Source organism: Felis catus, chromosome D1, assembly GCF_018350175.1.
Source record: "Felis catus isolate Fca126 chromosome D1, F.catus_Fca126_mat1.0, whole genome shotgun sequence".
Lineage (NCBI taxonomy): Eukaryota > Metazoa > Chordata > Mammalia > Carnivora > Felidae > Felis > Felis catus.
In genome coordinates this window covers 1455621-1478471 of record NC_058377.1, presented here as the reverse complement: position 1 = coordinate 1478471, position 22851 = coordinate 1455621, and the positions used below count along the sequence as shown (strand labels likewise).

The window sequence follows — 22851 nt, the reverse complement described above, 5'->3', positions numbered from 1 at the left end:
AGTGCGCCTAAACTTTGGAGTATAGTAATGGGATGTTTTAAGGGCGGTCTGAATCTATCCTGGAGGCCTTGGAGGTGTTTCTGTGTGGCAGTCATTAGTGAGAAAAGCAAGAATCAGAGAAATGTATGTAATATAATTCCATTTCATAGAACAAATCATGACAAACTTCCTTCTCCCTTAGATGTGTGTGTGTTCTGTTAAAAGGCAAACCACAGGCCCACAGTGGCAATGGCATTGCTTACACTAACACCTCACTCAGTAAACTCAGACTTAATACTTAACTTAACTACAGTTTGAAGTGTGCCCGGAGTGTGACCTTACCCAGCCAGCCTGGAATGTCCTGGTCAACACAAGGAGGTAATCTGCCCCTCGACCCCTAGGAAGGCAACCTCGCCTAAAACAACACATCCTTTGCTAATAATTTCCTTTTTCCTACTCCTGAAAACACTTTCCTTTTCTGTAGCTCGACAGAGTTCTTCTGTAGAGCTCCCCTCTACATGCTGGATGGGATGCTGCCTGATTCATGAATGGCTTTTTAACGATACAATATGATCAAGAAGGAAAAATACAGAATATATATAGAAGGAAAAATATAGAAGTCTGTATCTGGATTGTTAATGAAGAGGCACCAGAGAGCAGGAAGAGGTGAGTTATTCAGTGGAGAGAGAAGAAACGAGGGGCACACGTGTGAAACACACTAACAAACAAGTCCCCTGCCCTGAAAAAAGAAGGTGTCCGTAATATAAGCTGCATGCACGGTATGAAGTCTTCTGAATGGACTTAGCTGCATGTGCATTTACGCATGGAGACATGCAAAGCACAGCGACTACAGTAGCAGTGATCTCACGCATGGAATGTTGACTGATATTCTATTCTTCATGTTTCACAAAGTTGAGCCCCATTCTTTTCCTTATATCTTTTGTAGTTCAAATATTTTATGACTCGCATGCGTTATTATATAATCAGAGAAAAACATTTAAATTTCCTTGTGATAAAATGAAAAATATTGGCTTATTTTTATTTCAGGTGGCAGTTCTCATTCTCAGTGTATAAATCCAGTAGCCATTAAATTAATTATGTTCAGGGGGTGCCCGACTCTTGATTTCGGCTCAGGTCGTGATCTCACAGTCCGTGGGATCGCGTCCCGCATCAGGCTCTGCCCTGTCAGCACAGAAATTCTCTACTCGGGATTCTCTCTGTCTCTCTCTCTGCCCCTGCCCCGTGCTTTCTCTCTCTCAAGATAATAACTTAAAAAAAGTATCATGTAAAGAACTTGGACATAGAAAGCACATAAATCCTGGTCTCTGTGTCATGCAACTTGTTTGGGCAGATTCAACAAGGAAATGGCATGTCGTTGGCACCAACGGACTAGATTAAAAGTTGAGATGAAACCCACTAAGTCCACATTAGTGGTGTAGGGGAGGCAGAACTTCACCTCTGTTCACCTTAGGCGTTCAGCCGGAGCTCTTGAACAGTAGGAGAGACTTCCCAAGAGAAAAGCAGCAGCTGTGGACTGCACACAGCAAAAACCTAGAAGAGAAGTAACTCAGAACGCTGGCTTAGAATTCCAGCGTACGTCCACGTTCAACAAAGAACAGCCTGTTTGCAGAGAAATGACAGGACAGAGAAAGACGGTTTTGGTGTTCCCAGGGCGGCAAGCTGTGGGAAGGCAAATGCGGGGGGAAGTTAATGGCGTGAGGTTTGTGTGTGCGGGCTCCTGACTCCGGTAAAAGGAGGAGTTGGATCTTGCCCTTGGGCAGAAAAGGGGGAACTTTTTCTGCCTTTGCCGTTGCTTAATCGTCTTCAGCCCAAAACAGTTTTCATGCCAAAGAGACATATTTGGGGGTGACATAATCTGGTTTCCTTCAGTGGAATTAGGCTCCGGGAAAGAAGTCAGAAGGAGGATCATCTGCTCGGTCCCAAATGTGGAAGCGGGAAACAGAACGTGCTAGAGGCTTGAGCAGGGCTTGAAGCAAAGGAGTGGGCTTCGCGGGTGGTGTGTGACCAGAACATACCTGTGGAGAGGCACCGGAAGGCCAGCTTCCCTGGGGCTGATGAACAGCAGGATTGGTCTTTCCAGAAGCAGACAAGAATGTGATTAGATGCATAAGGGACCTTCTTGAACTTCCTTGACGGATGCCTAAATCATGGTTGTTTAGACATTATTGTCACTCACTGTGAGATATTTTCCATTCGTAAAATGAATTCTCAGCATGATTCATGCTTCCTTGCAGGACTTATTAATCATCTGATCGAGTTGGTGTTGGAAAGGAGGAAGTTTCTTGCTGTCTCCACAGAGTAGATCTTTTTAGGGCCACCTTGGGTTGGAAATCCCAAGAGCTTTGTTATTCATAGTGAAACTAAGATATGAAACTTCATGAATTTCCTTGGCGCTAAGGAAGAGCCTATCTTTCTCTGTGTTTGTCTAAGTTACGTTAGGTAGCCGTCATGCACAGAGAGTGTTCCACACGGAATTTTGTAAAGCCATGCCCAGGTGGCTTCATTCGGTTCCTCCTTGTGTGTGTGTGTGTGTGTGTGTGTGTGTCCCCGTCCTTCTTTTTGCCTTCCCTTCCCTAGGTGCCCTCCTTCCCTTCCTCTGTGTGGGCCCATGTCATTGTCCAGCAGGATCCCATACGGTGCACTTTTGGTCACGACCCTGGCATATCCCAACTTTGGATAATAAGAGGGCTTCCAATGGAAGAGTCCTCACTCAGAAACCATCTCCCTCACAGGCTAGTTGTGCTGACTCCGAATCTTCCAGTAGAGACTGGTTATGACTGCACATTTTTCCAGCGGAGAGTCTTAGGTCAATATTTTGAAGTTCTTTATGTCTTTTAGAGTGCTTTATGGCAATGAAAAGGTCCATGATACTGTAGCTCTTTCAGGGGACCTCGAACAATATCTGGTAGAAAAGTTTGTTGAAAGGCAGCTGAGAGCAAGAGAGGCTTCCGAGGGCTCTAACTTGTTTGGATGGAAACAGCTCAGGAATTGAGGTGGGCAGGCATCTCAATATTTCATTAAGTTTGCCTGGGATCATCCCTGATTTAAGGACATGCGTAGACGAGAGACTCCTGCTGCGGAAATGTAAGCCTGTGCCTCCTCTAGGTCCAGGCTAGAGGACCCAGAGGACCTGGGCTATGGTGACACCTCCATGTTTCTATTTGAATTCCTCTAAACTCAGATGCCTAGGTATTGACTTTTTAGTAACACTATCCTTTTGTGTTCTTTGAGGGCTGAGACAGGGTCTACAACAATTGCTAGTTTATAAAATATATACACTTTCTGGAAAAGATAGACAAAACATTCAAAAAATTATGCTTAAAGTATGCTGATAGCAACGATGATGATGGTGATGATAGGCCACACCCACTCTGCAGAAAGGATCGTGTTAGGTAGCTGGCACATGTAGCCTGCCTGAACCTCAGTCCAGCTGTGCCAGGTACGATCGTTTTTAAATTTTTTTTTTTTTAATTTTTTTTTCAACATTTATTTATTTTTGGGACAGAGAGAGACAGAGCATGAACGGGGGAGGGGCAGAGAGAGAGGGAGACACAGAATCAGAAATAGGCTCCAGGCTCCGAGCCATCAGCCCAGAGCCCGACGCGGGGCTCGAACTCACGGACCGCGAGATCGTGACCTGGCTGAAGTCGGACGCTTAACCGACTGTGCCACCCAGGCACCCCTAAATTTTTAACTTCAAGTCTGAGCTTCCACATCATTGGGCTGGCAGGAAATTCAGTCAGTCATGCTGGCATTCCGCGCCCTCCGTATCGATTCGCCCAGCCCGCGTGCTCTTGACTTCTGCTGCCTGTGGCTCCTGTGGCCACAGGACCCGGACCCCTGAGGGGAGCCAGAGCCTCAGGCCCGGGGTTTCACTTCGTTGCTGCACCTTGCGATGATAGCTTCTGTGGTCCCACCTCATCCCACTGAGCGGGGCCCAGTTCATCATGGTGCCCGGAACCCATAGGCTCCCCAACCACCTCCGGCACTGGCTCGGTGAAGAAAACATCCCTCTCTTCCCAAACGGTAACCATTTCGGGGGATTTCGATTCTTGGGGAAAAGTCAGAATGAGAATAATATGTTCAACGTCACAAAGGTTGAGGCAAAAACCACAGAGTTGGCTAGCGGCTTGAGTGGAGCTTGAAGGAAAGGAGAGAAACGTAGGAAAACATCACGTAGTTTAAAAATTACCTTGTCCCACTCTCGAGGGGCGCCTGGGTGGCACAGTCGGTTAAGCGTCCGACTTCAGCCAGGTCACAATCTCGCGGTCCGTGAGTTCGAGCCCCGCGTCGGGCTCTGGGCTGATGGCTCGGAGCCTGGAGCCTGCTTCCGATCCTGTGTCTCCCGCTCTCTCTGACCCTCCCCCGTTCATGCTCTGTCTCTCTCTGTCCCAAAAATAAATAAAAAACGTTGAAAAAAATTTTTTTTTAAAAATTACCTTGTCCCACTCTCGAGGGGCGCCTGGGTGGCGCAGTCGGTTAAGCGTCCGACTTCAGCCAGGTCACGATCTCGCGGTCCGTGAGTTCGAGCCCCGCGTCGGGCTCTGGGCTGACGGCTCAGAGCCTGGAGCCTGCTTCCGATTCTGTGTCTCCCTTTCTCTCTGCCCCTCCCCCATTCATGCTCTGTCTCTCTCTGTCCTAAAAATAAATAAACGTTGAAAAAAAATTTTTTTTTAAAAATTACCTTGTCCCACTCTCGAAGGGAACTGTGCGGATTCTCTCTAATCTCTTCCCCTTTCTCTCTCCACTGGTTTGTTTTCCCTCTGCATTGATCTGGCCCACAAATACAGCCAGTCCGTCTTTTCTGCGGATGCAGATACTTTTCAGTGACGTTTCAACAGCTTTGCCTTCTGTGGCCTAAAGAGTCTCTCTGAGATCCAGGCCTCTGGGCTTGGTGCGCTCCTCCAGACACTGCCTAGATCAGCCGTGAGGTGTCGTGTCAGGCCAGGCAGAAGTGGTATCAGAGGTCTGGTACTGACCCGGGAGTGTGGAGTATGTGCCATATAGGACATACATTCTCAGCGGAGCAGTGCACTCCTCGGTGGGTGAAATTGGTCCCTGGGGGCAAAAAAATCTTATTTTTTATGTATAAAGGACAGACATCCATGTGGCATATGAACAGATACAGTTTAAAAAATTTTTTTAACATATATTTATTTTTGAGGGACAGAGAGTGAGTGGGGGAAGGGCAGAGAGAAAGAGGGAGACACAGAATCCGAAGCAGGGTCCAGCCTCCGAGCTGTCAGCACAGAGCCTGACACGGGACTCGAGCCCACAAACCGCGAGATCATGACCTGAGCCGAAGTCAGACGCTCAACCGACTGAGCCACCCAGGCGCCCCTGAACAGATACAGTTTATCTCTGGTGTGAACATTTCATGGGGAAAGGTCTCAACTGTCTGTTTATGGGGGGCCCTGCCTGGGTGGCACAAGAGGTTACGGACAGACCGTTCAGGTGCCGGGAGCAGTGCCCGGCGGTTCCACGCATCGTCTTATTTCATCCTCCCAACAGTCGTTTATGGATCTGGGAGCTGCATGTTAATAACTTTCCCAAAGCCACACAGTGCGTAGGTCGCGTAGCCGAGATCTGAGGCCAAGTCTCTTTCCCAAGCTTTGAACCTCCTGTGAAGCCAGGCCTTACAACTGAAGCCAGTGGGGAGATATCTGCGTCCTTATCTCCACCCCTGGGTATGTACCGTGTTGTTGGAAAGCAAGAACAGGAAAATAGACAGCTAACAGCACGCGTGTTTATGTTCTCACACCGTGTCTGCTCTGTGATGTGCGCGTCAGACATTGGCTTCCTGCTGCAGTTTGTGCCTTGGCTTATGGTCGCTTGAGGGGGAGCCACTTGCAGGGGGAAGGAAAGGGACCACGGAAAGAAACCATGGCGACCTTCACCTTCTGTGTTTCCTCCCTCTGCGCCCCTTCTGCGGGCTGCACCCCGTGGGGCCGGCCCCACTCCCGAACCCAACATGCTCTGGGTTTCTCACCAACACGCCACAACCTTCCACTTGGGGTTGGTGAACTCAGGGGTACGATGCGGGGCCGAGCAGCCATTTGAAGGCAGCAGATTTCTGACCAGTCACTCTGACATTCTCTGCCTTAGGGCTTAGTAGCAGCTCCAGGTCGGGTCAAGTTCCGGGTCATTCTGGAAGAAGGTGGAAGGGACTCTTCAAGCTGTCTCCCCCACCAACATCCACTCTTCTCCAGGCTGTTTTCGATTCAGTGCTGGATGTACGTGGATACTCTTGTGGGTGAAAATTGGTCTTTAGGTGAACTCTTCTCCCAAGTGGAAAAAGTTAGCGGGTCTAACCCAACCCTAACATGACCGACATTCAGGGACAAGAGGGAAAGGGAAAAGGCAAAGAATGAACATTTTTGAGGTGCTGTCATAGGAAGATAAATGCTTTTCACGAATTATGTCATTTGTTCTTCACACAACCTTAATATCGTCCCCGCTTTACCCATGAAGGAAACGAAGCAGGGACATGGAGAAGTTAGGTTTAAGTGCGCACAACTGGTTGACTCTTCACGTCGCGCTTCTTGGGGGTGCTCTGGGCCAGTTCTTGGGGGGCTCTGGCAGCTAGCCACCTTGGCAGTGGCCACTGCCCGGGCCAGGGCAGGGGGGAGGGGTGCCGAGGTGATTCTCCAGGGATGGACGGGGCCTGCCACCTTGCTGGGCATCCAGATCCCCTACAGTGTCTCAGGCTGCCTGCTTCCTCCGGGCCCCACAGCAGCCAAGGGGAGAGCGTGGCTTCAACGGAAAGGACTGAGGGCATCACAGGGACACGCGTAGTGGTTTGTGGTAGTAAGATAACCCCGGGAAGACAGAAATCTGCAGAAAAACCCGTGAGGTGTGACAGAACCACGGCTGTTGTAACAACAAGTGAGGACAGTCAGGAGACCTCCCTGATGCATCCTCAGGCAATTCACTTCCTTTCTCTGGACTCCCAGTTTTTCATCCATAAAAGGAGAGGATTAACTAGCTGAAGTTTTCTCCCCGCAATTGGTGAAAGGGTCAGCTGGGGGATTTTTTTCTATATTTGGGGAACGTGTCTCCTCCCTGGTCCTCACCGATGACCACACTGCCCTTTGCCTCTAGATCCTTAGGGACGATGCCCCGAATAGTTGAAGGTGATTATATCGGGGACATGCCTCAGAATGTCCTGGTATCTGGCTCAGGAGGGAAACAGTGTAATAGGGAAGCTTTGTGCTATTGGATCTGCTTTTCAATAAGAAGGTCTTTCCAGCAAGTTGTCCCCGTTATGAGGGTCTCCGACCTGGGGTACTTTCTGTACTTGCGTAGACACACTGTTCTTTACAGGGAGCGTTGCCCTTGATTCTGACCCCCCTCAGTGCATCCCCTGGAAGCCATGTGCCTGCTGGGACCCTCAGCTCCCAGGCTGGGCCTGGATCACAATCTTTTTGTGACCCTAACGTGGGAGGGAGGTCTGGACATGCACGTGATTTCCCTTCTCGTCCCCAACACCACCCTCTTTTAAGTGTGTCGCCTAAGCGTGCAGTAAAGGAAGCAAGACTTCCTGAAGTCTCACTGAAACCATAAGGTGTGTCAGGCATTAGACTAAGTACTTTTCCCTGTAATGTAAGGTAACGACTCTGCAGGCAGCTGCTATTTTTATTCCAGTTTCACAAACGAAGACATCAAGTCCTAAAGAGCTCAGTGATTGCGAAAGATCGTGACATGAGCTCAGATTCTCAAGTTTGTTGACTTGACCCCAGAGCCTAAGGTCGCACCCCCTGTAACCTTCATTGGCTGCCCAAATGGCCCTTATCGCTCATACTTAACCCATCTGGGGCATTTGACAAGCCAAGACCAGAAACTATTACAATTTGAGTATAGGGTTTTGTTTTGTTTTTTAATGTTTGTTTATTTTTGAGAGAGACAGATTGGGAGCAAGTGGGGGAGGGGCAGAGAGAGAGGGAGAGAGAGACAGAGTCCCAAGCAGGCTCCACGCTGTCAGCACAGAGCCTGATGTGGCACTCAAACCCGAAAACCGTGAGATTATGACCTGAGCTAAAGTCGGACACTTAACCTACTGAGCCACGAGCTACCCCAGTTTTTTGTTTTGTTTTGTTTTTTGCTTTTAAAGACAGCTTCCAGTGAGGACATTTTTCACTTCCTTTGTAGTTGGGCGGCTTTTACCTTGTATTTTACATCCTACGCTTTCTAGACTTCCTGAAAGTCTTCCCCGCACCCGACCCCTTCCTGCTTAGGAATACGATGGGTTCTCGTGTGCTTTCAAGTGAGATTTAGGGGCACACCTGCTGTGTAACAACGGCTCCCACAAAGACGGTTCACTGCTGTTGTTCTACCGGCCCTATTCTCCAACGAGGTTGCTCCATACCTATTTCTTGAGCACCTACTGACCTCAAGGTGGTTTTAGGCACCAGAAATACAGGCTGAACAATGCAGCCAGACCCTGCCCTCATGGGGCAACGCTCTGCGGCCAGAGAACCAGCCCCTCCCATGTTTTCTCTAAATCCCATGTTCTGCTGCTTCCTAGCCAGACCATCATGCTTCTCCAATGATTCTTAAGTTCAGTATCTGACAGAACTGCCTTCCAATACTTCTGCTTGATCCTCGTTTTCGTGGGACATACAGCCTCACCTGGGTGCACCCTAAAGGTGCATGATGCTCTCCTTTTGGGCCAAGAGAAAGGACATGAATATTCGTCTATACCACTATAGACGGATAATACGACTATGAGCTGGTATTTATAATACACCGTCTTGTGTAATCATCACAAAAGCATAAGGAGGTGAAGGTTATCAGCCTCATTTCAGACAAAACAGCTGAAGATCCTAGAGGTCAAATCGGAGAGCCTGAAAGGGCAGAGGTGGAGGTGGGATGCCGGCTGTAGGGTAGACAGATCCCTTGTTTGCCCGGAGCATCAGCCTCAGGGAAGTGCTGGGGACCCACTGGGAGGCGGGTGACAGCAGTGGCTGAACCCTAACCCAGTGTCATGCGACCCCTCCACCACCAGACCGTTCACACAGAATCGGGGGACAGCCCCACCGCTCACGCTTCCACCATCGTGGTTTATTCCTGGATTCTTAGAGGGAATCTAATGCTCGTCTTCGAGCATTCCCTACTGACTGAGAGGCAGATGCTGTGCGAACAGAGCAACCACATCAAGGGAAAAGGGGGGAGCTGAGGGGAGAGGGAGATCGATTCCGGGAGCAAACGTTTACCCTACACAGTTGACCTTAAGCTGCTGACTCCAGCCAGTTAGGGAGGCACGGGGATCCACCTCTGGGATCTGTCTCCACAGCCTGCACACAGAACAAAACATCAAAGCATCGTGATGTTACAGACTTTTCCTTGTTCAACACGATGTCTCCATACATCACAGTTCTCTAGGGAGCTAGACTCAGCTTGGAGAGGATTCTTCCAAGTTAGAAAAAAGGCCTTTATGCATCCAACTTTTTACATGTTTTTTAAAAAGCTTATTTTGCCTATAATAAATATAAGGAAATTATTATAGCAAAAATTCAGACACTGAGCTTTCTAGACATAAGTTTCTAAGTTACTGTAACATTGTAGTGCTTAGTGGTCCTCATATAATGCCTTATTTCATAGGGCCTCTTTATTTTGAGGAAATATACTCTGAATTGCCTGAGTCATGAGTTCGGTGCAAATTGACCAATTGTTGGTCCTAGAAAAATATCTGTGCTTGTGTTTGCGGGTTTTTGAGATAAGGGATGATATCAACTGTGAGTCACCCAGGATTTCATATTCACAGAACAGGGCCTAAGGGCTATATAAGCAGGGACATTTGAGGAACTTTGTACAGAGGAGGAACAGGGTTAGTTGGGGAGAACCCTCCAGAAGTGGAGAATGAAGTTTCCTCTGTTGATGCTGGTCCTACAGGCCACTGCCTCTGGAGCCGTTCCTGTGACTAACTCCACAGGCTCTGAGGAGAATGATGTGCTCTTCGCTGAAGTAAGTACTGACCCCACAGCATTTACGCAGCCTGACTTTTGTCTTCAAAATTGATCGCATTGACCAGTTTTCTCTTGACACGGACTAGCTGCAAACTGGTTTAGGCGGCTCTTTGCTTTGAACGCTGTATTTTTCTTTGCCAAAGACGAATGTAGGAGAAGTACTGGTTTTGAAAGTTTTATAAAATTGGGGTAGGACTTTGTTTCTTTTGCTAAAATGCTGTGGCCAAAGAGTTTTAGTTAAAAAATAATTGGAGTCGTACATCTGGTCCATGTTTTACAATCATCGTTTAATGTCATTTAACAATCTGAGGTTTAAACAGTGGCTTCATTATTTAACCACTTCAGCCCGCCATGATCTTTCAAGACGACTTGTTACCTTCACTCATCCCAGCTGTTTCTTTTTTTTTTTTTTTTCAACGTTTTTTAATTTATTTTTGGGACAGAGAGAGACAGAGCATGAATGGGGGAGGAGCAGAGAGAGAGGGAGACACAGAATCGGAAACAGGCTCCAGGCTCCGAGCCATCAGCCCAGAGCCCGACGCGGGGCTCGAACTCACGGACCGCGAGATCGTGACCTGGCCGAAGTCGGACGCTTAACCGACTGCGCCACCCAGGCGCCCCCCCAGCTGTTTCTTCATGAGCTTTTTTTTAAAGACAGGATTTTTTGGGGTGCCTGAGTGGCTCAGTCGGTTAAGCAGCCAACTTCGGCTCAGGTCATGATTTCACGGTCCGTGAGTTCGGGCTCTGTGCTGACAGCTCAGAGCCTGGAGCCTGTTTCAGATTCTGTGTCTCCCTCTCTCTGACCCTCTCCCATTCATGCTCTGTCTCTCTCTGTCTCAAAAATAAATAAACGTTAAAAAAAATTAAAAATAAAAAACAGGATTTTTTTTTCCATTTGTCTCTTTTCCTCTAATTATGAGTTTGGATGCTCTCCCCGTTTTCCAAGACTCTTTTCACTTTGAACTTGTCATGGTTGTCCATTGTGTTGAGCTTTGGATTTGTAAGCAGGAAAATTTTATCCCAACTTAAACTAATAATTTGTGCATCCTGACAATGAAGGTCTTGCTCTTTACTTGATGCTGTGATGTGCTAGATGCTGAAATATATTTTAAAAAAATAGAAGCCCGTTCAGAGAGGTAGGGAGACATCAAGGTGTTTTCAGTGGGCTTCCAACAATCAATATCGCTAATGGTTTATGACTTCAGCTTGATGGCACAGAAAATAAAGATTTTTTTTCTCATTATAATTAATTGTCTGATACCTGGTTCAGAAGCATCAGTGTACCGTTGAGTCATATATACAGAGGTGCCTCAGAATCCTCTCCGTGTAGTAGAACGTCTAACTAAAGTAGAGCATCTAACGAAGTACATCTTTCCAGGGGTACCTGAAATCTTTTTACGGTTTTGTCATGGATGGAGTTCCAGTGACAAAAATGAAAGTCGGTCCGAACTTGATGAAGAATAAACTTCAGGAAATGCAGCAGTTCTTGGGGCTGAAAGTGACTGGGAGACTGGACGCCTCTACTCTGGACATGATGCACATGCCCCGATGTGGGGTCCCTGATGTCCACGAGTTCAGGACACTGGCAGGGAGGCCAGTGTGGAAGAAACGCTTTCTCACCTACAGGTAACGTCGTGGCGGTTTTCTCCTTTCCCTGAGGTCTGACTTCCAGAAGCCCGAACTGTTTAGATATAGCCCCAAGTCTGAGAGTAGGTGAGAAGCCTCTCTCGATTGTCAACGCCATCCCTGTGTTAAAATTCGTTCTTTCTGGAAGGGGGGATTGTTCACTCAAAGAGGGACTGTTTGGCTTGTCCACCCAGAGCAGAGTAGAAAGCCTTCAAATAAAAGGAGAATCAAGCTATATCTATGATAAACAAGAGACAGGAGAGCATTTTATAGGATAGTCAAGATGGATAAATCCAGACGTCTGGGAGTGGGGACAAAAGGCATAGGCTTCTATGAATGTAAGTCCTTCGCAGAGAAAACCCATAAATCATAAATGAGAAGAAATCCAGTTAGATTCTGTTTCAGGAGGAAGCTGTCCAAGGATACATGTTTTAGTAGTTAATGATGTGGGGTTTGGTTATCCAGAGTATCGATTTACGAGGTGATTCTTTCTCCAGCGATGCAGACAGAAGTGAGGTGTCACAATAAGAACTAACACATGGTTCCCATATATTTCTCTCCCTCCCTCTCCCTCTCCCTCTCCCTCTCCCTCTCCCTCTCCCTCTCCCTCTCCCTCTCCCTCTCCCTCTCCCTCTCCCTCTCATACAGAATCAACAGTTACACTCCTGACATGAAGCCTGCAGATGTTGACTATGCCATCCAAAAAGCTTTTCAAGTATGGAGTGATGTGACTCCCCTGAAATTCAGGAAAATTCACTCAGGAGAGGCTGACATTATGATCGGATTTGCCTCTGGAGGTAAAGGAGGTGGACTTCTTTCATCTGTGTCATTGGCACGACCTGTTGTCTGTAAAGAAGGACTAATTGTCTTTACTCTTTCAAAAGCTCATGGAGACTTCAATCCTTTTGACGGCAGAGGGGGAATCATAGCCCATGCTTTCGGACCCGGACCCGGTATTGGGGGAGACACACATTTCGACGAGGCTGAAACCTGGACTGCCAACTACAGAGGTAGGCAAAAATAAAAGCTCACCCGGAGTGTGAACTCGGGAAGCTGAGAAGCCATAGTTTGGAAAGGTAAAAGCATTTAGGCGGTCAGTTCTTGACGGCACAGTCCGTGAAGTCCAGCAAAAGCAGATGCCAACCCCGGGCATACAGCCGTCCTCATGTACGTGGTCATCCACACATGTCATCATATGCTGACGTTTCCTTAGGTTTCTAGTGGCGCAGAAAGATGAAGTTCTATAATAGAAAGTTTAGAAATGCCTGTCGCAAAACACAAGGTTATATGGTCACTAGTCTCCTGAGCTTCCGGGATAGAAATTTCAGGATGCCCAGCTGACCCTTGAACAAAGCAATACCTTGTGTGTATTTACGGAGGAGGCTGTAACTCACCATCCCTCTCAGGCAGTTGGGGAAGAGGAACAACTACTCTCCCCTGTTTGAAGGAATCACTACCCATTGGAAAATTCAAACCATCCTATCACAAGCCTTCCTAGTCTCTCTGTGGGAAATTCTATGCTGTATGACTGACTCACGAGGGAAGTCATTGGAGAGAAGGTCTTCAAGAATGAGCTTCTCTCAGCATCCCCCTCTCTCTGGCCGATACTACATGCATCGGATGGCAATGTTTTTACAGACCAGAAAGGCTGTTTGTTTTAGTCTGATGCATGCCCCAAGGCTTATTAAGTTCTTTATCGAGAAGAGGAGTTTTGCACTGAGACAAAAAGCACACGATGGGGTGGGAAACAGAGGACAGACAGACACCCAGGATTTTGAGATAAGGACCGGTGGTGGTCTTGTGTGCAACACATTACAGGGATGGAGACTAGGATAGATTTAGGATTTAGGTCAAAATGTAATAGGTTTTGTTTACTTTTCCCGGTTTTAGGCAGAATGCAGAGAATGACAGTCTTTGGTTCTTTCTCATTATTGGAGAGAAGTGAGTCAGTTGCTCAGCCCAGTGTTAGAGGGAATGCTTAGGGGGTCTGTGTTCCTGAAGAGCCCCCCAGAGATGCTCACTCTTGGGTACTGGCCACACCCTGCAGCTAAATGGCGTGTGACTCTGGGAAAATCTATTTTTCTGAGCTTCAGTTGTGCCGTAGAAAAAGAAAGATAAAAATGAAGGCGTGCGAGTAGAACAGAGATTTAAAAAAAAATCATAACAGTCCAGGGCTAGTCAAATCTTCTGAAAACTGAGAAATGTGAGAGAAAGGACACGCCCCTTCTCTCTTCCCTACAAATGTGCATCTCTCTAGAACATACAGAAAAAATGAACAGGTGAGACTGTAACTTGGTGACGTCACTGTGTCTACATTGTAAGCATAGACTTTGCCTTCATTTTGAGTCATGTATAGTAAAAAAAGGAGCTTTTGAGCCAAGACATTTAGATGTGATTCTTGGTTCAAGCCCTTAATTTGGTCCATTAATCTTGCTGATACTGTGTCCTCGTCCATAAATAGACTGAGTGCTGGCTTCCTTTCAAGTTTCACAAGGAACAGAGAGGGTATGATACATTCCTTGGTGGCTCAGAGGACCTGGAACTTAATTTGGCCTTTTATTTGGGTTTAGTAAAGGATGGTTAGTAAAGGCATTTCCATATCCACTGAAGTCTGATCAAGCATACCTGCGGAATGGAACGGGAATGTTGTAGAAGTGGTGAGAACCAGTAAACACAGCGACAAGACAACATTCTAGAAGTGTTCACGACAGAACACATGTCATGTGAGCTGCTGCTGTGATCCTTTTTGCCCCCAACGGGAAATTTGATGGTGTGGAGAGACATTTTTGGTTGTCAAAGTGGAGGGAGTATGCTACTTGAATTTAAGTGGCAAACCCGAGGGCACCTGGGTGGCTCAGTCGGTTAAGCGTCCGACTTTGGCTCAGGTCATGATCTCGCGGTTTGTGGGTTCGAGCTCCACAAAGGGCTCTCTGCTGTCAGCACAGAACCTGCTTCAGATATTCTGTCCCCCTCTCTCTGCCCCTCCCTTGCTCACGCTCTCTATCTCTCTCTCAAAAATGAATAAATGTTAAAAAACAAGAAAGAATTTTAAGTGGCAGACCCAGAGATTTCTAGACATCTGTGATACACAGGACAGCCCTAACAACAAGGGATTATCTGGCCTATAAAGTCAATAGTGCTGACATCAAAAAACCTTATGTAAGAGAGAAAGGAAATAAGTAAAGTATTCGCAAATGCGTCCCCTTTCATTGTGTCAGATTTCAGTTGTGTCATTGTCCTCTGGATGCAAATACATTTCACTGCTCTTTTCCCCCCCCTCTGATTTCCTCTTAGGCACAAACTTGTTCCTAGTTGCTGTTCATGAGCTTGGCCATTCCTTGGGTCTTGGCCATTCCAGTGATCCAAAAGCCATAATGTTCCCTACTTACCGTTACGTTGACCCCAACACCTTTCGCCTCTCTTCTGATGACGTACGTGGCATTCAGTCTCTCTATGGTGAGTTGAATTTCTTTACCATTTTGCTTCACAAAGATACTCACTCTCATGAATAGTCTCATAATATCTGCATCTGAAAAAACTTTAACATGGATCTTTTCTCTTGAGCCCCCTGAAAACCCTGTGAGGTAGGTCACCCAGATATTATCTTCATTTTACAGAAAAGCACAGAGACCCGGTGTGCTAATGCCAGTGACAGGGGCAGATTCTGAGTCTTCTGGCCTCAAGCATGTTCTTTCTGTCCAACATACCATTGTCTTTGACGAAGGCACACAGAGAAGTAATCTGACCGGAACAGGAAAACTGGAGTGATCAGATTTTTCTCCTCCCATGATGTTGCAACCACGTGGGAGAAAGATCTTTATTATATGCTTCCTATGAATATTATAGGAAGCCTAAGTTGCTTTTTATGCATTTCTCATCCCGAAAAGTGAATGTTGTAAAAGAATGATTCTTCCCTTTAGCAGCTAAAATGCAGATTTTTTCCCCTAATGCTTCTTGAAATGTATTTTACAGGAGGTCCAGAAAGGCGCCAACCCCCATCACATCCTGACAGTACAGAATCGGCCACCTGCAACCCCATTCTGAGTCTTGACGCTGCCACTACTGTGGGAAATAAAATCATATTCTTTAAAGACAGGTAGAAGAATCCTCCTTACATCTAGCCAATATGGGAGGCTCTGTCCTTGGATTTATATTGTTTTTTTTTGGTCAGAGAATCGTGGAAAATGATGGAGAATGACGTAGATGAAAATGAAGAGGGACTTGGACTGAATTCTGTAGGAAGTAGACAGCCTGAAGGTTTTGAAGGAAGAGAATGGTGTGATTGTATTTGTGTTTAATGATAAGATTAGTAAGTAAAAAAAAAGAAAAAAGATTTACAGTACGAATCTGGGGTGAGGAAAGACAAGACAGGAAGAAGTGGAACAAGGCTTTTTTAATCACAGGTAAAAATGGTTAAGTCTGGGACTACAGGTGTGACAGTACCTATTAAAAGTCTTGATTCCTGATTACAGAGAAAGTAATTCCAGGATAACTTAATGGTTTCTGCCTTAGAGCACAGACTGAAGCAGGTATTGGAGGTATGAGGAGTGGAGAAAATTAGTATTTGATGGACGGGACAAATATTCTCCATTTTTTAAATGGAAGAGTAATTGACATACAACATCGTATTAGTTTCAGGTGCTCAACACAGTAATTTGATATTTATGTATATTACCAAAGGTCACCAGAGTAAGTCTATTTACCATCTCTCACCACTTAAAGTTCTTACAACATTATTGACTGTATTCCTTATGCTGTACATTACCTGTCTGTGTCTTACTTATTTCATCACCGAAGTTTGTGCCTCTGAATCCCCTCCAGCTATTTTGTCTACCCCGACTGACTCCCCTCTGGCAACCGTCAGTTTGTATCTGTGAGTCTGCTTCTCTTCTGTTTTGTTTGTTCATTTGTTTTTGTTGTTTTGTAGACTCCACATCTGAGTGAAATCACATCAATCTGCATTCCCACCAACGGTGCTTGAGGGCTTCCTTTTCTCCACATCTTCACCACCACCTGTTATTTCTTGTCTTTTTGATGACAGTCATTTCGACAGGAGTAAGGTCATAGCTCATTGTGGTTTTATTTGCATTTCCTGATAGTGGTGTTGAGCATCTATTCATGTCTCTGTTGGCTATCTGTAGGTCTTCTCTAGAAAAATATCTGTGCCAGGCCTCTATTTTTTTTTTATCAGATTGATTTTTTTTTAAATATCAAGTTGTATGAGTTCTTTATATATTTTGGATGTTAACATTTTATTGGATATATCTCCGGCAAGAGTCTCCCATTAAATAGTTTGCCTTTTCCTTTTGTTGATGGTTTCCTTCACTGTACAAAAGGTTTTTAGTTTGATGCAGTCCCACTTGTCTATTTGTGCTTTTGTTGTCCTTGTCTGAGGGGACAGATTAAAAAAAAAAAAAAAAGAAGTCTCTAAAGCTAGTGTCAAAGAGCTCACTGCCTATGTTTTCTTCTAGAAGTGTTATGGTTTCCGGTTCTACAGAAAAATCCATTTTGAGTTTTTTTCTGTATGTGATGTAAGAAAGTGGTCTGGTTTCATTCTTCTGCATGTAGCTGTCCAGTTTTCCTGACACCATTTGTTGAAGAGACTGTCCTTTCCCTGTTGTATGTTCTCAGCTCCTTTGTCATAAATTAATTGACCATATAAGTGTGGGTTTATTTCTGCGCCCTATATTCTGTTTATTGATCTCTGTGACTGTTGTTGTCCTAATACCATACTGGTTTGATTAATTTTGCTGTGTAGAAATCTGGAGCATTTTACCTCCGGCTTTGTTCTTTCTCAAGTTTGCTTTTGCTACTTAGGATCTTTTGTGGTTCCATACAGATTTGAAGAGTCTTTGTTCTAGTTCTGTGAAAAGTGATGTAACTATTTTGATAGAGATCTCAATCTGTAAATTGCTTTGGATAGTATGGATATTTTGGTAATATTTCCTCTTGCCATCCACGAGCATGGAATAGATTTCCATTTATTTGTGTCATCGTCAGTTCTTTCATTAGCATCTTCAAAGTTTTCAGAGTACAGGTCTTTCACTTCCTTGGCAAAATTTATTCTGAAGTACTTTATTTTTTTGATACAATTATAAATTGGAATGTACTATTAATTTCTTCTGATAGTTTATTATTAATGTACAGAAACAACAGATTTCTGTGTATTGGTTTTTTATCCTGAATCTTTACTAGGTTCACTTATTAGTTGTACTAGTTTTTTGGTGGTGTCTGTAGGGTTTTGTATAGGTAGTATTATGTCATCTGCAAATAGTGACAGTCTTATTTCTTCCTTTCCAATTTGGATGTCCCCCTTTTTTTTTCTTGCCTAATTTCTGTGATTAGGACTTCCAATAAGAGTGAACTTCATGGTCTTGTTCCTGATGGTAAAGGAAAAGCTTTCTGTTTTCACCATTTAGTATAATGCCAGCTATGGGTTTGCCATGCATGGCCTTTATTATGTTGACATATATTTCCTCTATAACCATTTTGTTGAGAGTTTTGATCGTGAATCACTGTTAAATTTTGTCCATTTATTTTTCTGCAGCGATTGAAACGATCGTAGATTTTTAGCCTTCGTTTTGTTCATGTGATATATTGCAATGATTTGTGGATATTGAACCATCCTTGCATGCTTGGAATACATTCCACTTGATGGTGGTATATGATCCTTTTGATGTGTTGTTGAATTTGGCTTGCTAATATTTTGTTGAGAATTTTTGTATCTATGTTCATCAGGAATATCGGCCTGTAATTTTCTTTTTTTGTAGTGCGTTTGTTTGATTTTGGTATCAGAGTAATGCTGGCCTTGTAGAATGAGTTTGGGAGCATTCCTTCCCCTTCACTTTCTTTTTTTTTTTTGAATAATTTGAGAAGGGTAGGTATTAAGTCTTCTTTCATTGTTTGGCAGGATTCACCTGTGAAACTGCCTGATCCTGGATTTTTGTTTGTTGAGAGCTTTTGATTACTCAATTTCATTTCTGGTAGTGTCTGTTCAAATTTTCTATTTCTTTCTGATTCAGTCTTGAAAGATTGTATGTTTCTGAGAAATTATATCCATTTCTTCTGGTTGTCCAGTTTGTTCACACATAATTGTTAATAGTAGTCTGTTGTGATTGTTTGTATTTCTTTGGAATCCATTGTAACTTCCCTTTCATTTCTGAATGTATTTATGTGAGCCCTCTTTTTTTTTTTTTTTTTTCCGGTGAGTCTGGATAACAGCTTATCAATTTTGTTTATCTTTTGAAAGGCCAAAATCTTACTTTCATTAATCTTGTAAATTTTTTCTCAGTCTTTATTTCATGTATTTCCACTCTGATCTTTATTATTTCCTTCTTTTAACTAGCTTTGGGCTCTCTTTGCTCTTTTTCCAGTTCCTTTAGATGTCAAGTTAGATTGTTTATTTGGGGTTTCTCTTGTTTTTTTGAGGTAGGCCTATATTGCTATAAACTTCCCTCTTAGAACTGCTTTTGCTGCTTCCCTAAGAGTTTAGACTGTTATGTTTTCATTTTCATTTGTCTCAAGGCAATTTTTAAGTCCTTTTTTGATTTCTTCATTCTTTATTGGTTGTTCAGTAGCATCTTACTCAGTCTCCACATATTTGTGGGTTTTTTTTTCCCAATTTTCTTCTTGTAAATGATTTCCGGTTTCGTTATTCTCCATTCTTGAGATCCCAAAACTGGACATTTAGGTTGAATAACTTCATTTAGATTACAAAACTGGTGAATGAATTGTGGGTGCAGATGAAAACCTAGATCCCTTGAAGTATCAAAGCTTGCATATGGTGGTTTGCCCATTCAGATCATTGTTATTATGAAAGACTTGATTAAGGTCCTTTCCTCGTGCTCCTAGGGAGACATTCATGGAACAGAATGTAAGAATATTGAGAAACAGCATTGTTTTAGGTCATTCCCACTGAACATTTCATGGCTCTTGAGTCTACAGTGATTTTTTAACATGTTTTAAATGTTTTTCATCAGATACTTTGGGTGGAGGAATCCTGAGAGTCCAAAGAGCAATATTAGTTTAATTTCTTCTTTCTGGCCAACCTTACCATCTGGCATTCAAGCTGCTTATGAAATTGGAGACAGAAATCAAGTCTTTCTTTTTAAAGGTAACTCTCATGTTTAGTTTGCTATTGAGTGTACTTCAAGGAAGAGAATACATGAAGGAAATACTACTAATTTTTATAAACATAGAAAAAAATACCCCAGATCTAATTAATGGTGAGTCTTAACTATGAGCCAAAAATAGCTTAAATACCTAGGTAATGTGTAAAAATTTCAGGAAAAATTTGTCAAATATCGATCATAATACTTGTGAAAAATATACAGAACCACTGGAGACAAATCATGTTCAAGAGCAAAGAGCAGTATGTTTTAGAACTATGGATAAAGAATGACATTGTAGTGAGTCAGTGTTTCTGTGACTCTTTTTATATGACTCCAGTGTATTCTTTTTCTTTATCTTCACAGATGATAAGTATTGGGTAATTAGCAACTTAAGACCACAACGACTCTATCCCAAGAATGTACGTTCTTTGGGCTTTCCTAACTTTATGAAAAAAATTGATGCAGCTGTTTTTAATCCACTTCTCTATAAGACCTACTTCTTTGTAGGTAATCAATATTGGAGGTGAGCTTTAATGATTGGTTATTTGACTCCTAAAATTTGTGGAATGGGCAGGGAGTGGGGTTCTCCAGTAGGTAGTTTTTCTATTTAAATTCCTAAGGATCCTTGACCTTCCTAGAAGAGAGATCAAGAGAACATACGTCTGGAATAGTTAATTATCATCCTGGGTCAGTTCTCGGGACTTCTGGATTCTGATTTTAAGATGGCACACGATGTGTTTTTTTTTAAAGGAACACTTTAAATAAAATGTTCCATTATTAATCATAGTGCAGACACATTGGGAAATAGTGGTATAATGTACAAGACCCAGAATTTACACAGTTTCTTTAGGGACTGTGGGTATTTTCAGATTCCTTTTCATAACCTTGGACCCAGGAAGACAAAATGAGGAGACCATCTTCTGAGTGACAGCAAATCCTGCAAGGTCTTCCCTAACAGGAGATTAGACAGTCTGGCTCTGTAACGCAAGACCAGGTCCTGGTGCAGGCCTTGCGCAGGAGCGAGGGAAGTTCCTGACCAGAAATTGGGACTCCTAGGGTCCGAGTCCTGTGGGGACTAGGAATAAATCAGTGAACTGCTTAGGTCTTTGATCTTCTTATCAGCTCAGTTTAAGCCTGTTCAGAAAAAGCCTTTCAAGAGAGAATAGGTGGGTTTTGTGGTTCATGTCATAAAATATCAAGGTCTACATCATGAAATCCATTTTTCAATGGAGGTCCTACTGATTGTTTTTTTGCTCAGGTACGACGAGAGGAGACAACTCATGGACCCCGGTTATCCCAAATTCATTACCAAAGCCTTTCCGGGCATTGGGCCTAAAATCGATGCAGTCTACTATAATAACAGTAAGTAGATTATGGGAATCCCTTTTTAAAACACTGAAGATTATAAAGGCTCCAAGGTCAGAGGATGTGGAATCAAATCAGAAAAGAACAGAACCTTGAATCTCTCCACAGGGCCACGGACAGAAAATTCATAGTCTGCTTAGTTGAGAATCGGTAGGCTTGAAGAATGAGGGAGCTAGAACCAACAGTTTATTTCTAGGGTGGTCTAGCAGGTGGGAGCATATGGTTGTTGCCGCGTCTATGTGTCTGAGTCTCTGGAGTTGCTGTTCCCATCAAGCTTTGCAGTTGTGCAAGTGGGCACATGGCAAGTCTCGGGCAAGCTGGACTCACACACTTATTTGTGCCTTGCATTTTTTTCCCTTCCTGGCAGCCCCCTCCACCCTTTGTGGGTTTTCATGGGGCAGGGCTAAGGGTGGGATTAAAAAAAAAAAAACGCTGAGCTTGTTTGCGTTTGTGTTGAGGAATATCCTCAGGCAAGGTCAGCCTAAGCAAATTGTTGGCTGGGCCAAGGCGTTTGGCTTCTATGCCAATGCCCCTGTCTGTCTTCCTTCTCCATCAAGGCCTCCGTGTGCCCTGCCTGGGCCCAGTGTCTTTCCTCTCACTCTGAGTTCTCCACCTGGAGTGTGACTTTTCAAAAACTCACCTCTTAATAGTCGGTTTCTAAGACCAAGTAATCTTCTCAATAAAATTACTAAAGATACTTAATGGTGAAATGATGATAAACACATATCCAGGGACAGGATACCCAGTGCCAGGACCCAACGCTTATATTCTCAAATGTCTGATATAAACCATCTATAAGTCTGGTCTAATATAGATATTCTGTAAAAACACAGATGTGTGTTACCTTTTTTTTTTTAAAAATGCAAGTGGGGATTTAAGCTATTCAATGTGTTTTCGTTTTCAGGACACTACTATTTCTTCCAAGGATCTCATGTATCGGAATATGATGTCCTATCCCATCGTGTCACCAAAAGGCTGAAACACGATATCAAGTTAGGTTGTTAGGAAGGGTGTAATTAGTAATGTTTGTCAATTCACTTCAGTTAAATAAGAATTTATTGCTTACTTGCTCTGTGGCCAGCGTACCAGTGCATGCTGGTGCGTTTCATAAAATAAGGTAAAGTCTATAGGCCAGAGATAAACGATCATACACGTAAATGGTCATACAAATTGCATAAGATTTTTCGATTTTGAAAACCCTCACTGTCAATTTTTACTTGATTCAACTATTCAGCTTCAAAACAGACACCTTCAAGGGGCCATAGACTATCTTGGTCCCTGACCATCCCACAACTGAGACATTATCATGATTTCTTTGCCTTAACTAATATTAAGAAATAATTTGTTTCTGTGGCCATTGAAGGTTTCAACAAGTACATTTTTTTAATTCTTTTGGAGTAAAAACAGAATATACCAGGAAATGGCAATTAATGTAAGTAATATATAAGTAAATTATATAATTATGGTGATAATGTTATTTTATTCTGTTGTCAGTGTTGACTTTTCTAAATCGTATCTGAAGTATACATATATATATATATTTTCTTTTGCTGAAATAAAAACTTTGAAAGAAAGTATTTGGTTCCTGGGAATTTTTTCATGAAAAACTGTATTTTGAAAATAGTTTTGGACCTACTCCTAAATAAAGAGTCTCTACATGAGTGAGGTGTGAACGGGAGTATGGCAAATGGGAGAGGTCATATTTGCCGTGGCCACCTATCTAAGGCTACCTAAATCCCTGGTCTCAAGGCAGGAAAGCATTCTCTGGACTGCGTGTGACCCCT

The 22851-nt window shown here is 43.8% G+C and overlaps 1 protein-coding gene across 3 annotated transcripts in view; it reads left to right on the top strand.

The window, feature by feature from the left end:
- The window catches only part of MMP12 (matrix metallopeptidase 12), a 45390-nt gene extending 22770 nt beyond the window's left edge, over positions 1 to 22620 (top strand). The window contains exons 1-10 of one of the 3 annotated variants that reach the window (XM_045038197.1): positions 512 to 645; positions 11344 to 11591; positions 12240 to 12388; positions 12476 to 12601; positions 14886 to 15047; positions 15564 to 15687; positions 19571 to 19704; positions 20066 to 20225; positions 20961 to 21064; positions 21972 to 22615. In XM_045038197.1, coding sequence (XP_044894132.1) covers positions 11374 to 11591; positions 12240 to 12388; positions 12476 to 12601; positions 14886 to 15047; positions 15564 to 15687; positions 19571 to 19704; positions 20066 to 20225; positions 20961 to 21064; positions 21972 to 22072 — 1278 coding nt within the window. In that variant the 5' untranslated portion in view covers positions 512 to 645; positions 11344 to 11373 and the 3' untranslated portion in view covers positions 22073 to 22615. Of the gene's footprint in view, positions 1 to 511; positions 646 to 9807; positions 9964 to 11343; positions 11592 to 12239; positions 12389 to 12475; positions 12602 to 14885; positions 15048 to 15563; positions 15688 to 19570; positions 19705 to 20065; positions 20226 to 20960; positions 21065 to 21971 lie in introns of those variants that run through there. The other 2 variants (XM_003992317.5, XM_019811212.3) reach the window with 2 other exon arrangements.
- The last annotated feature ends 231 nt before the right edge of the window (positions 22621 to 22851 follow it).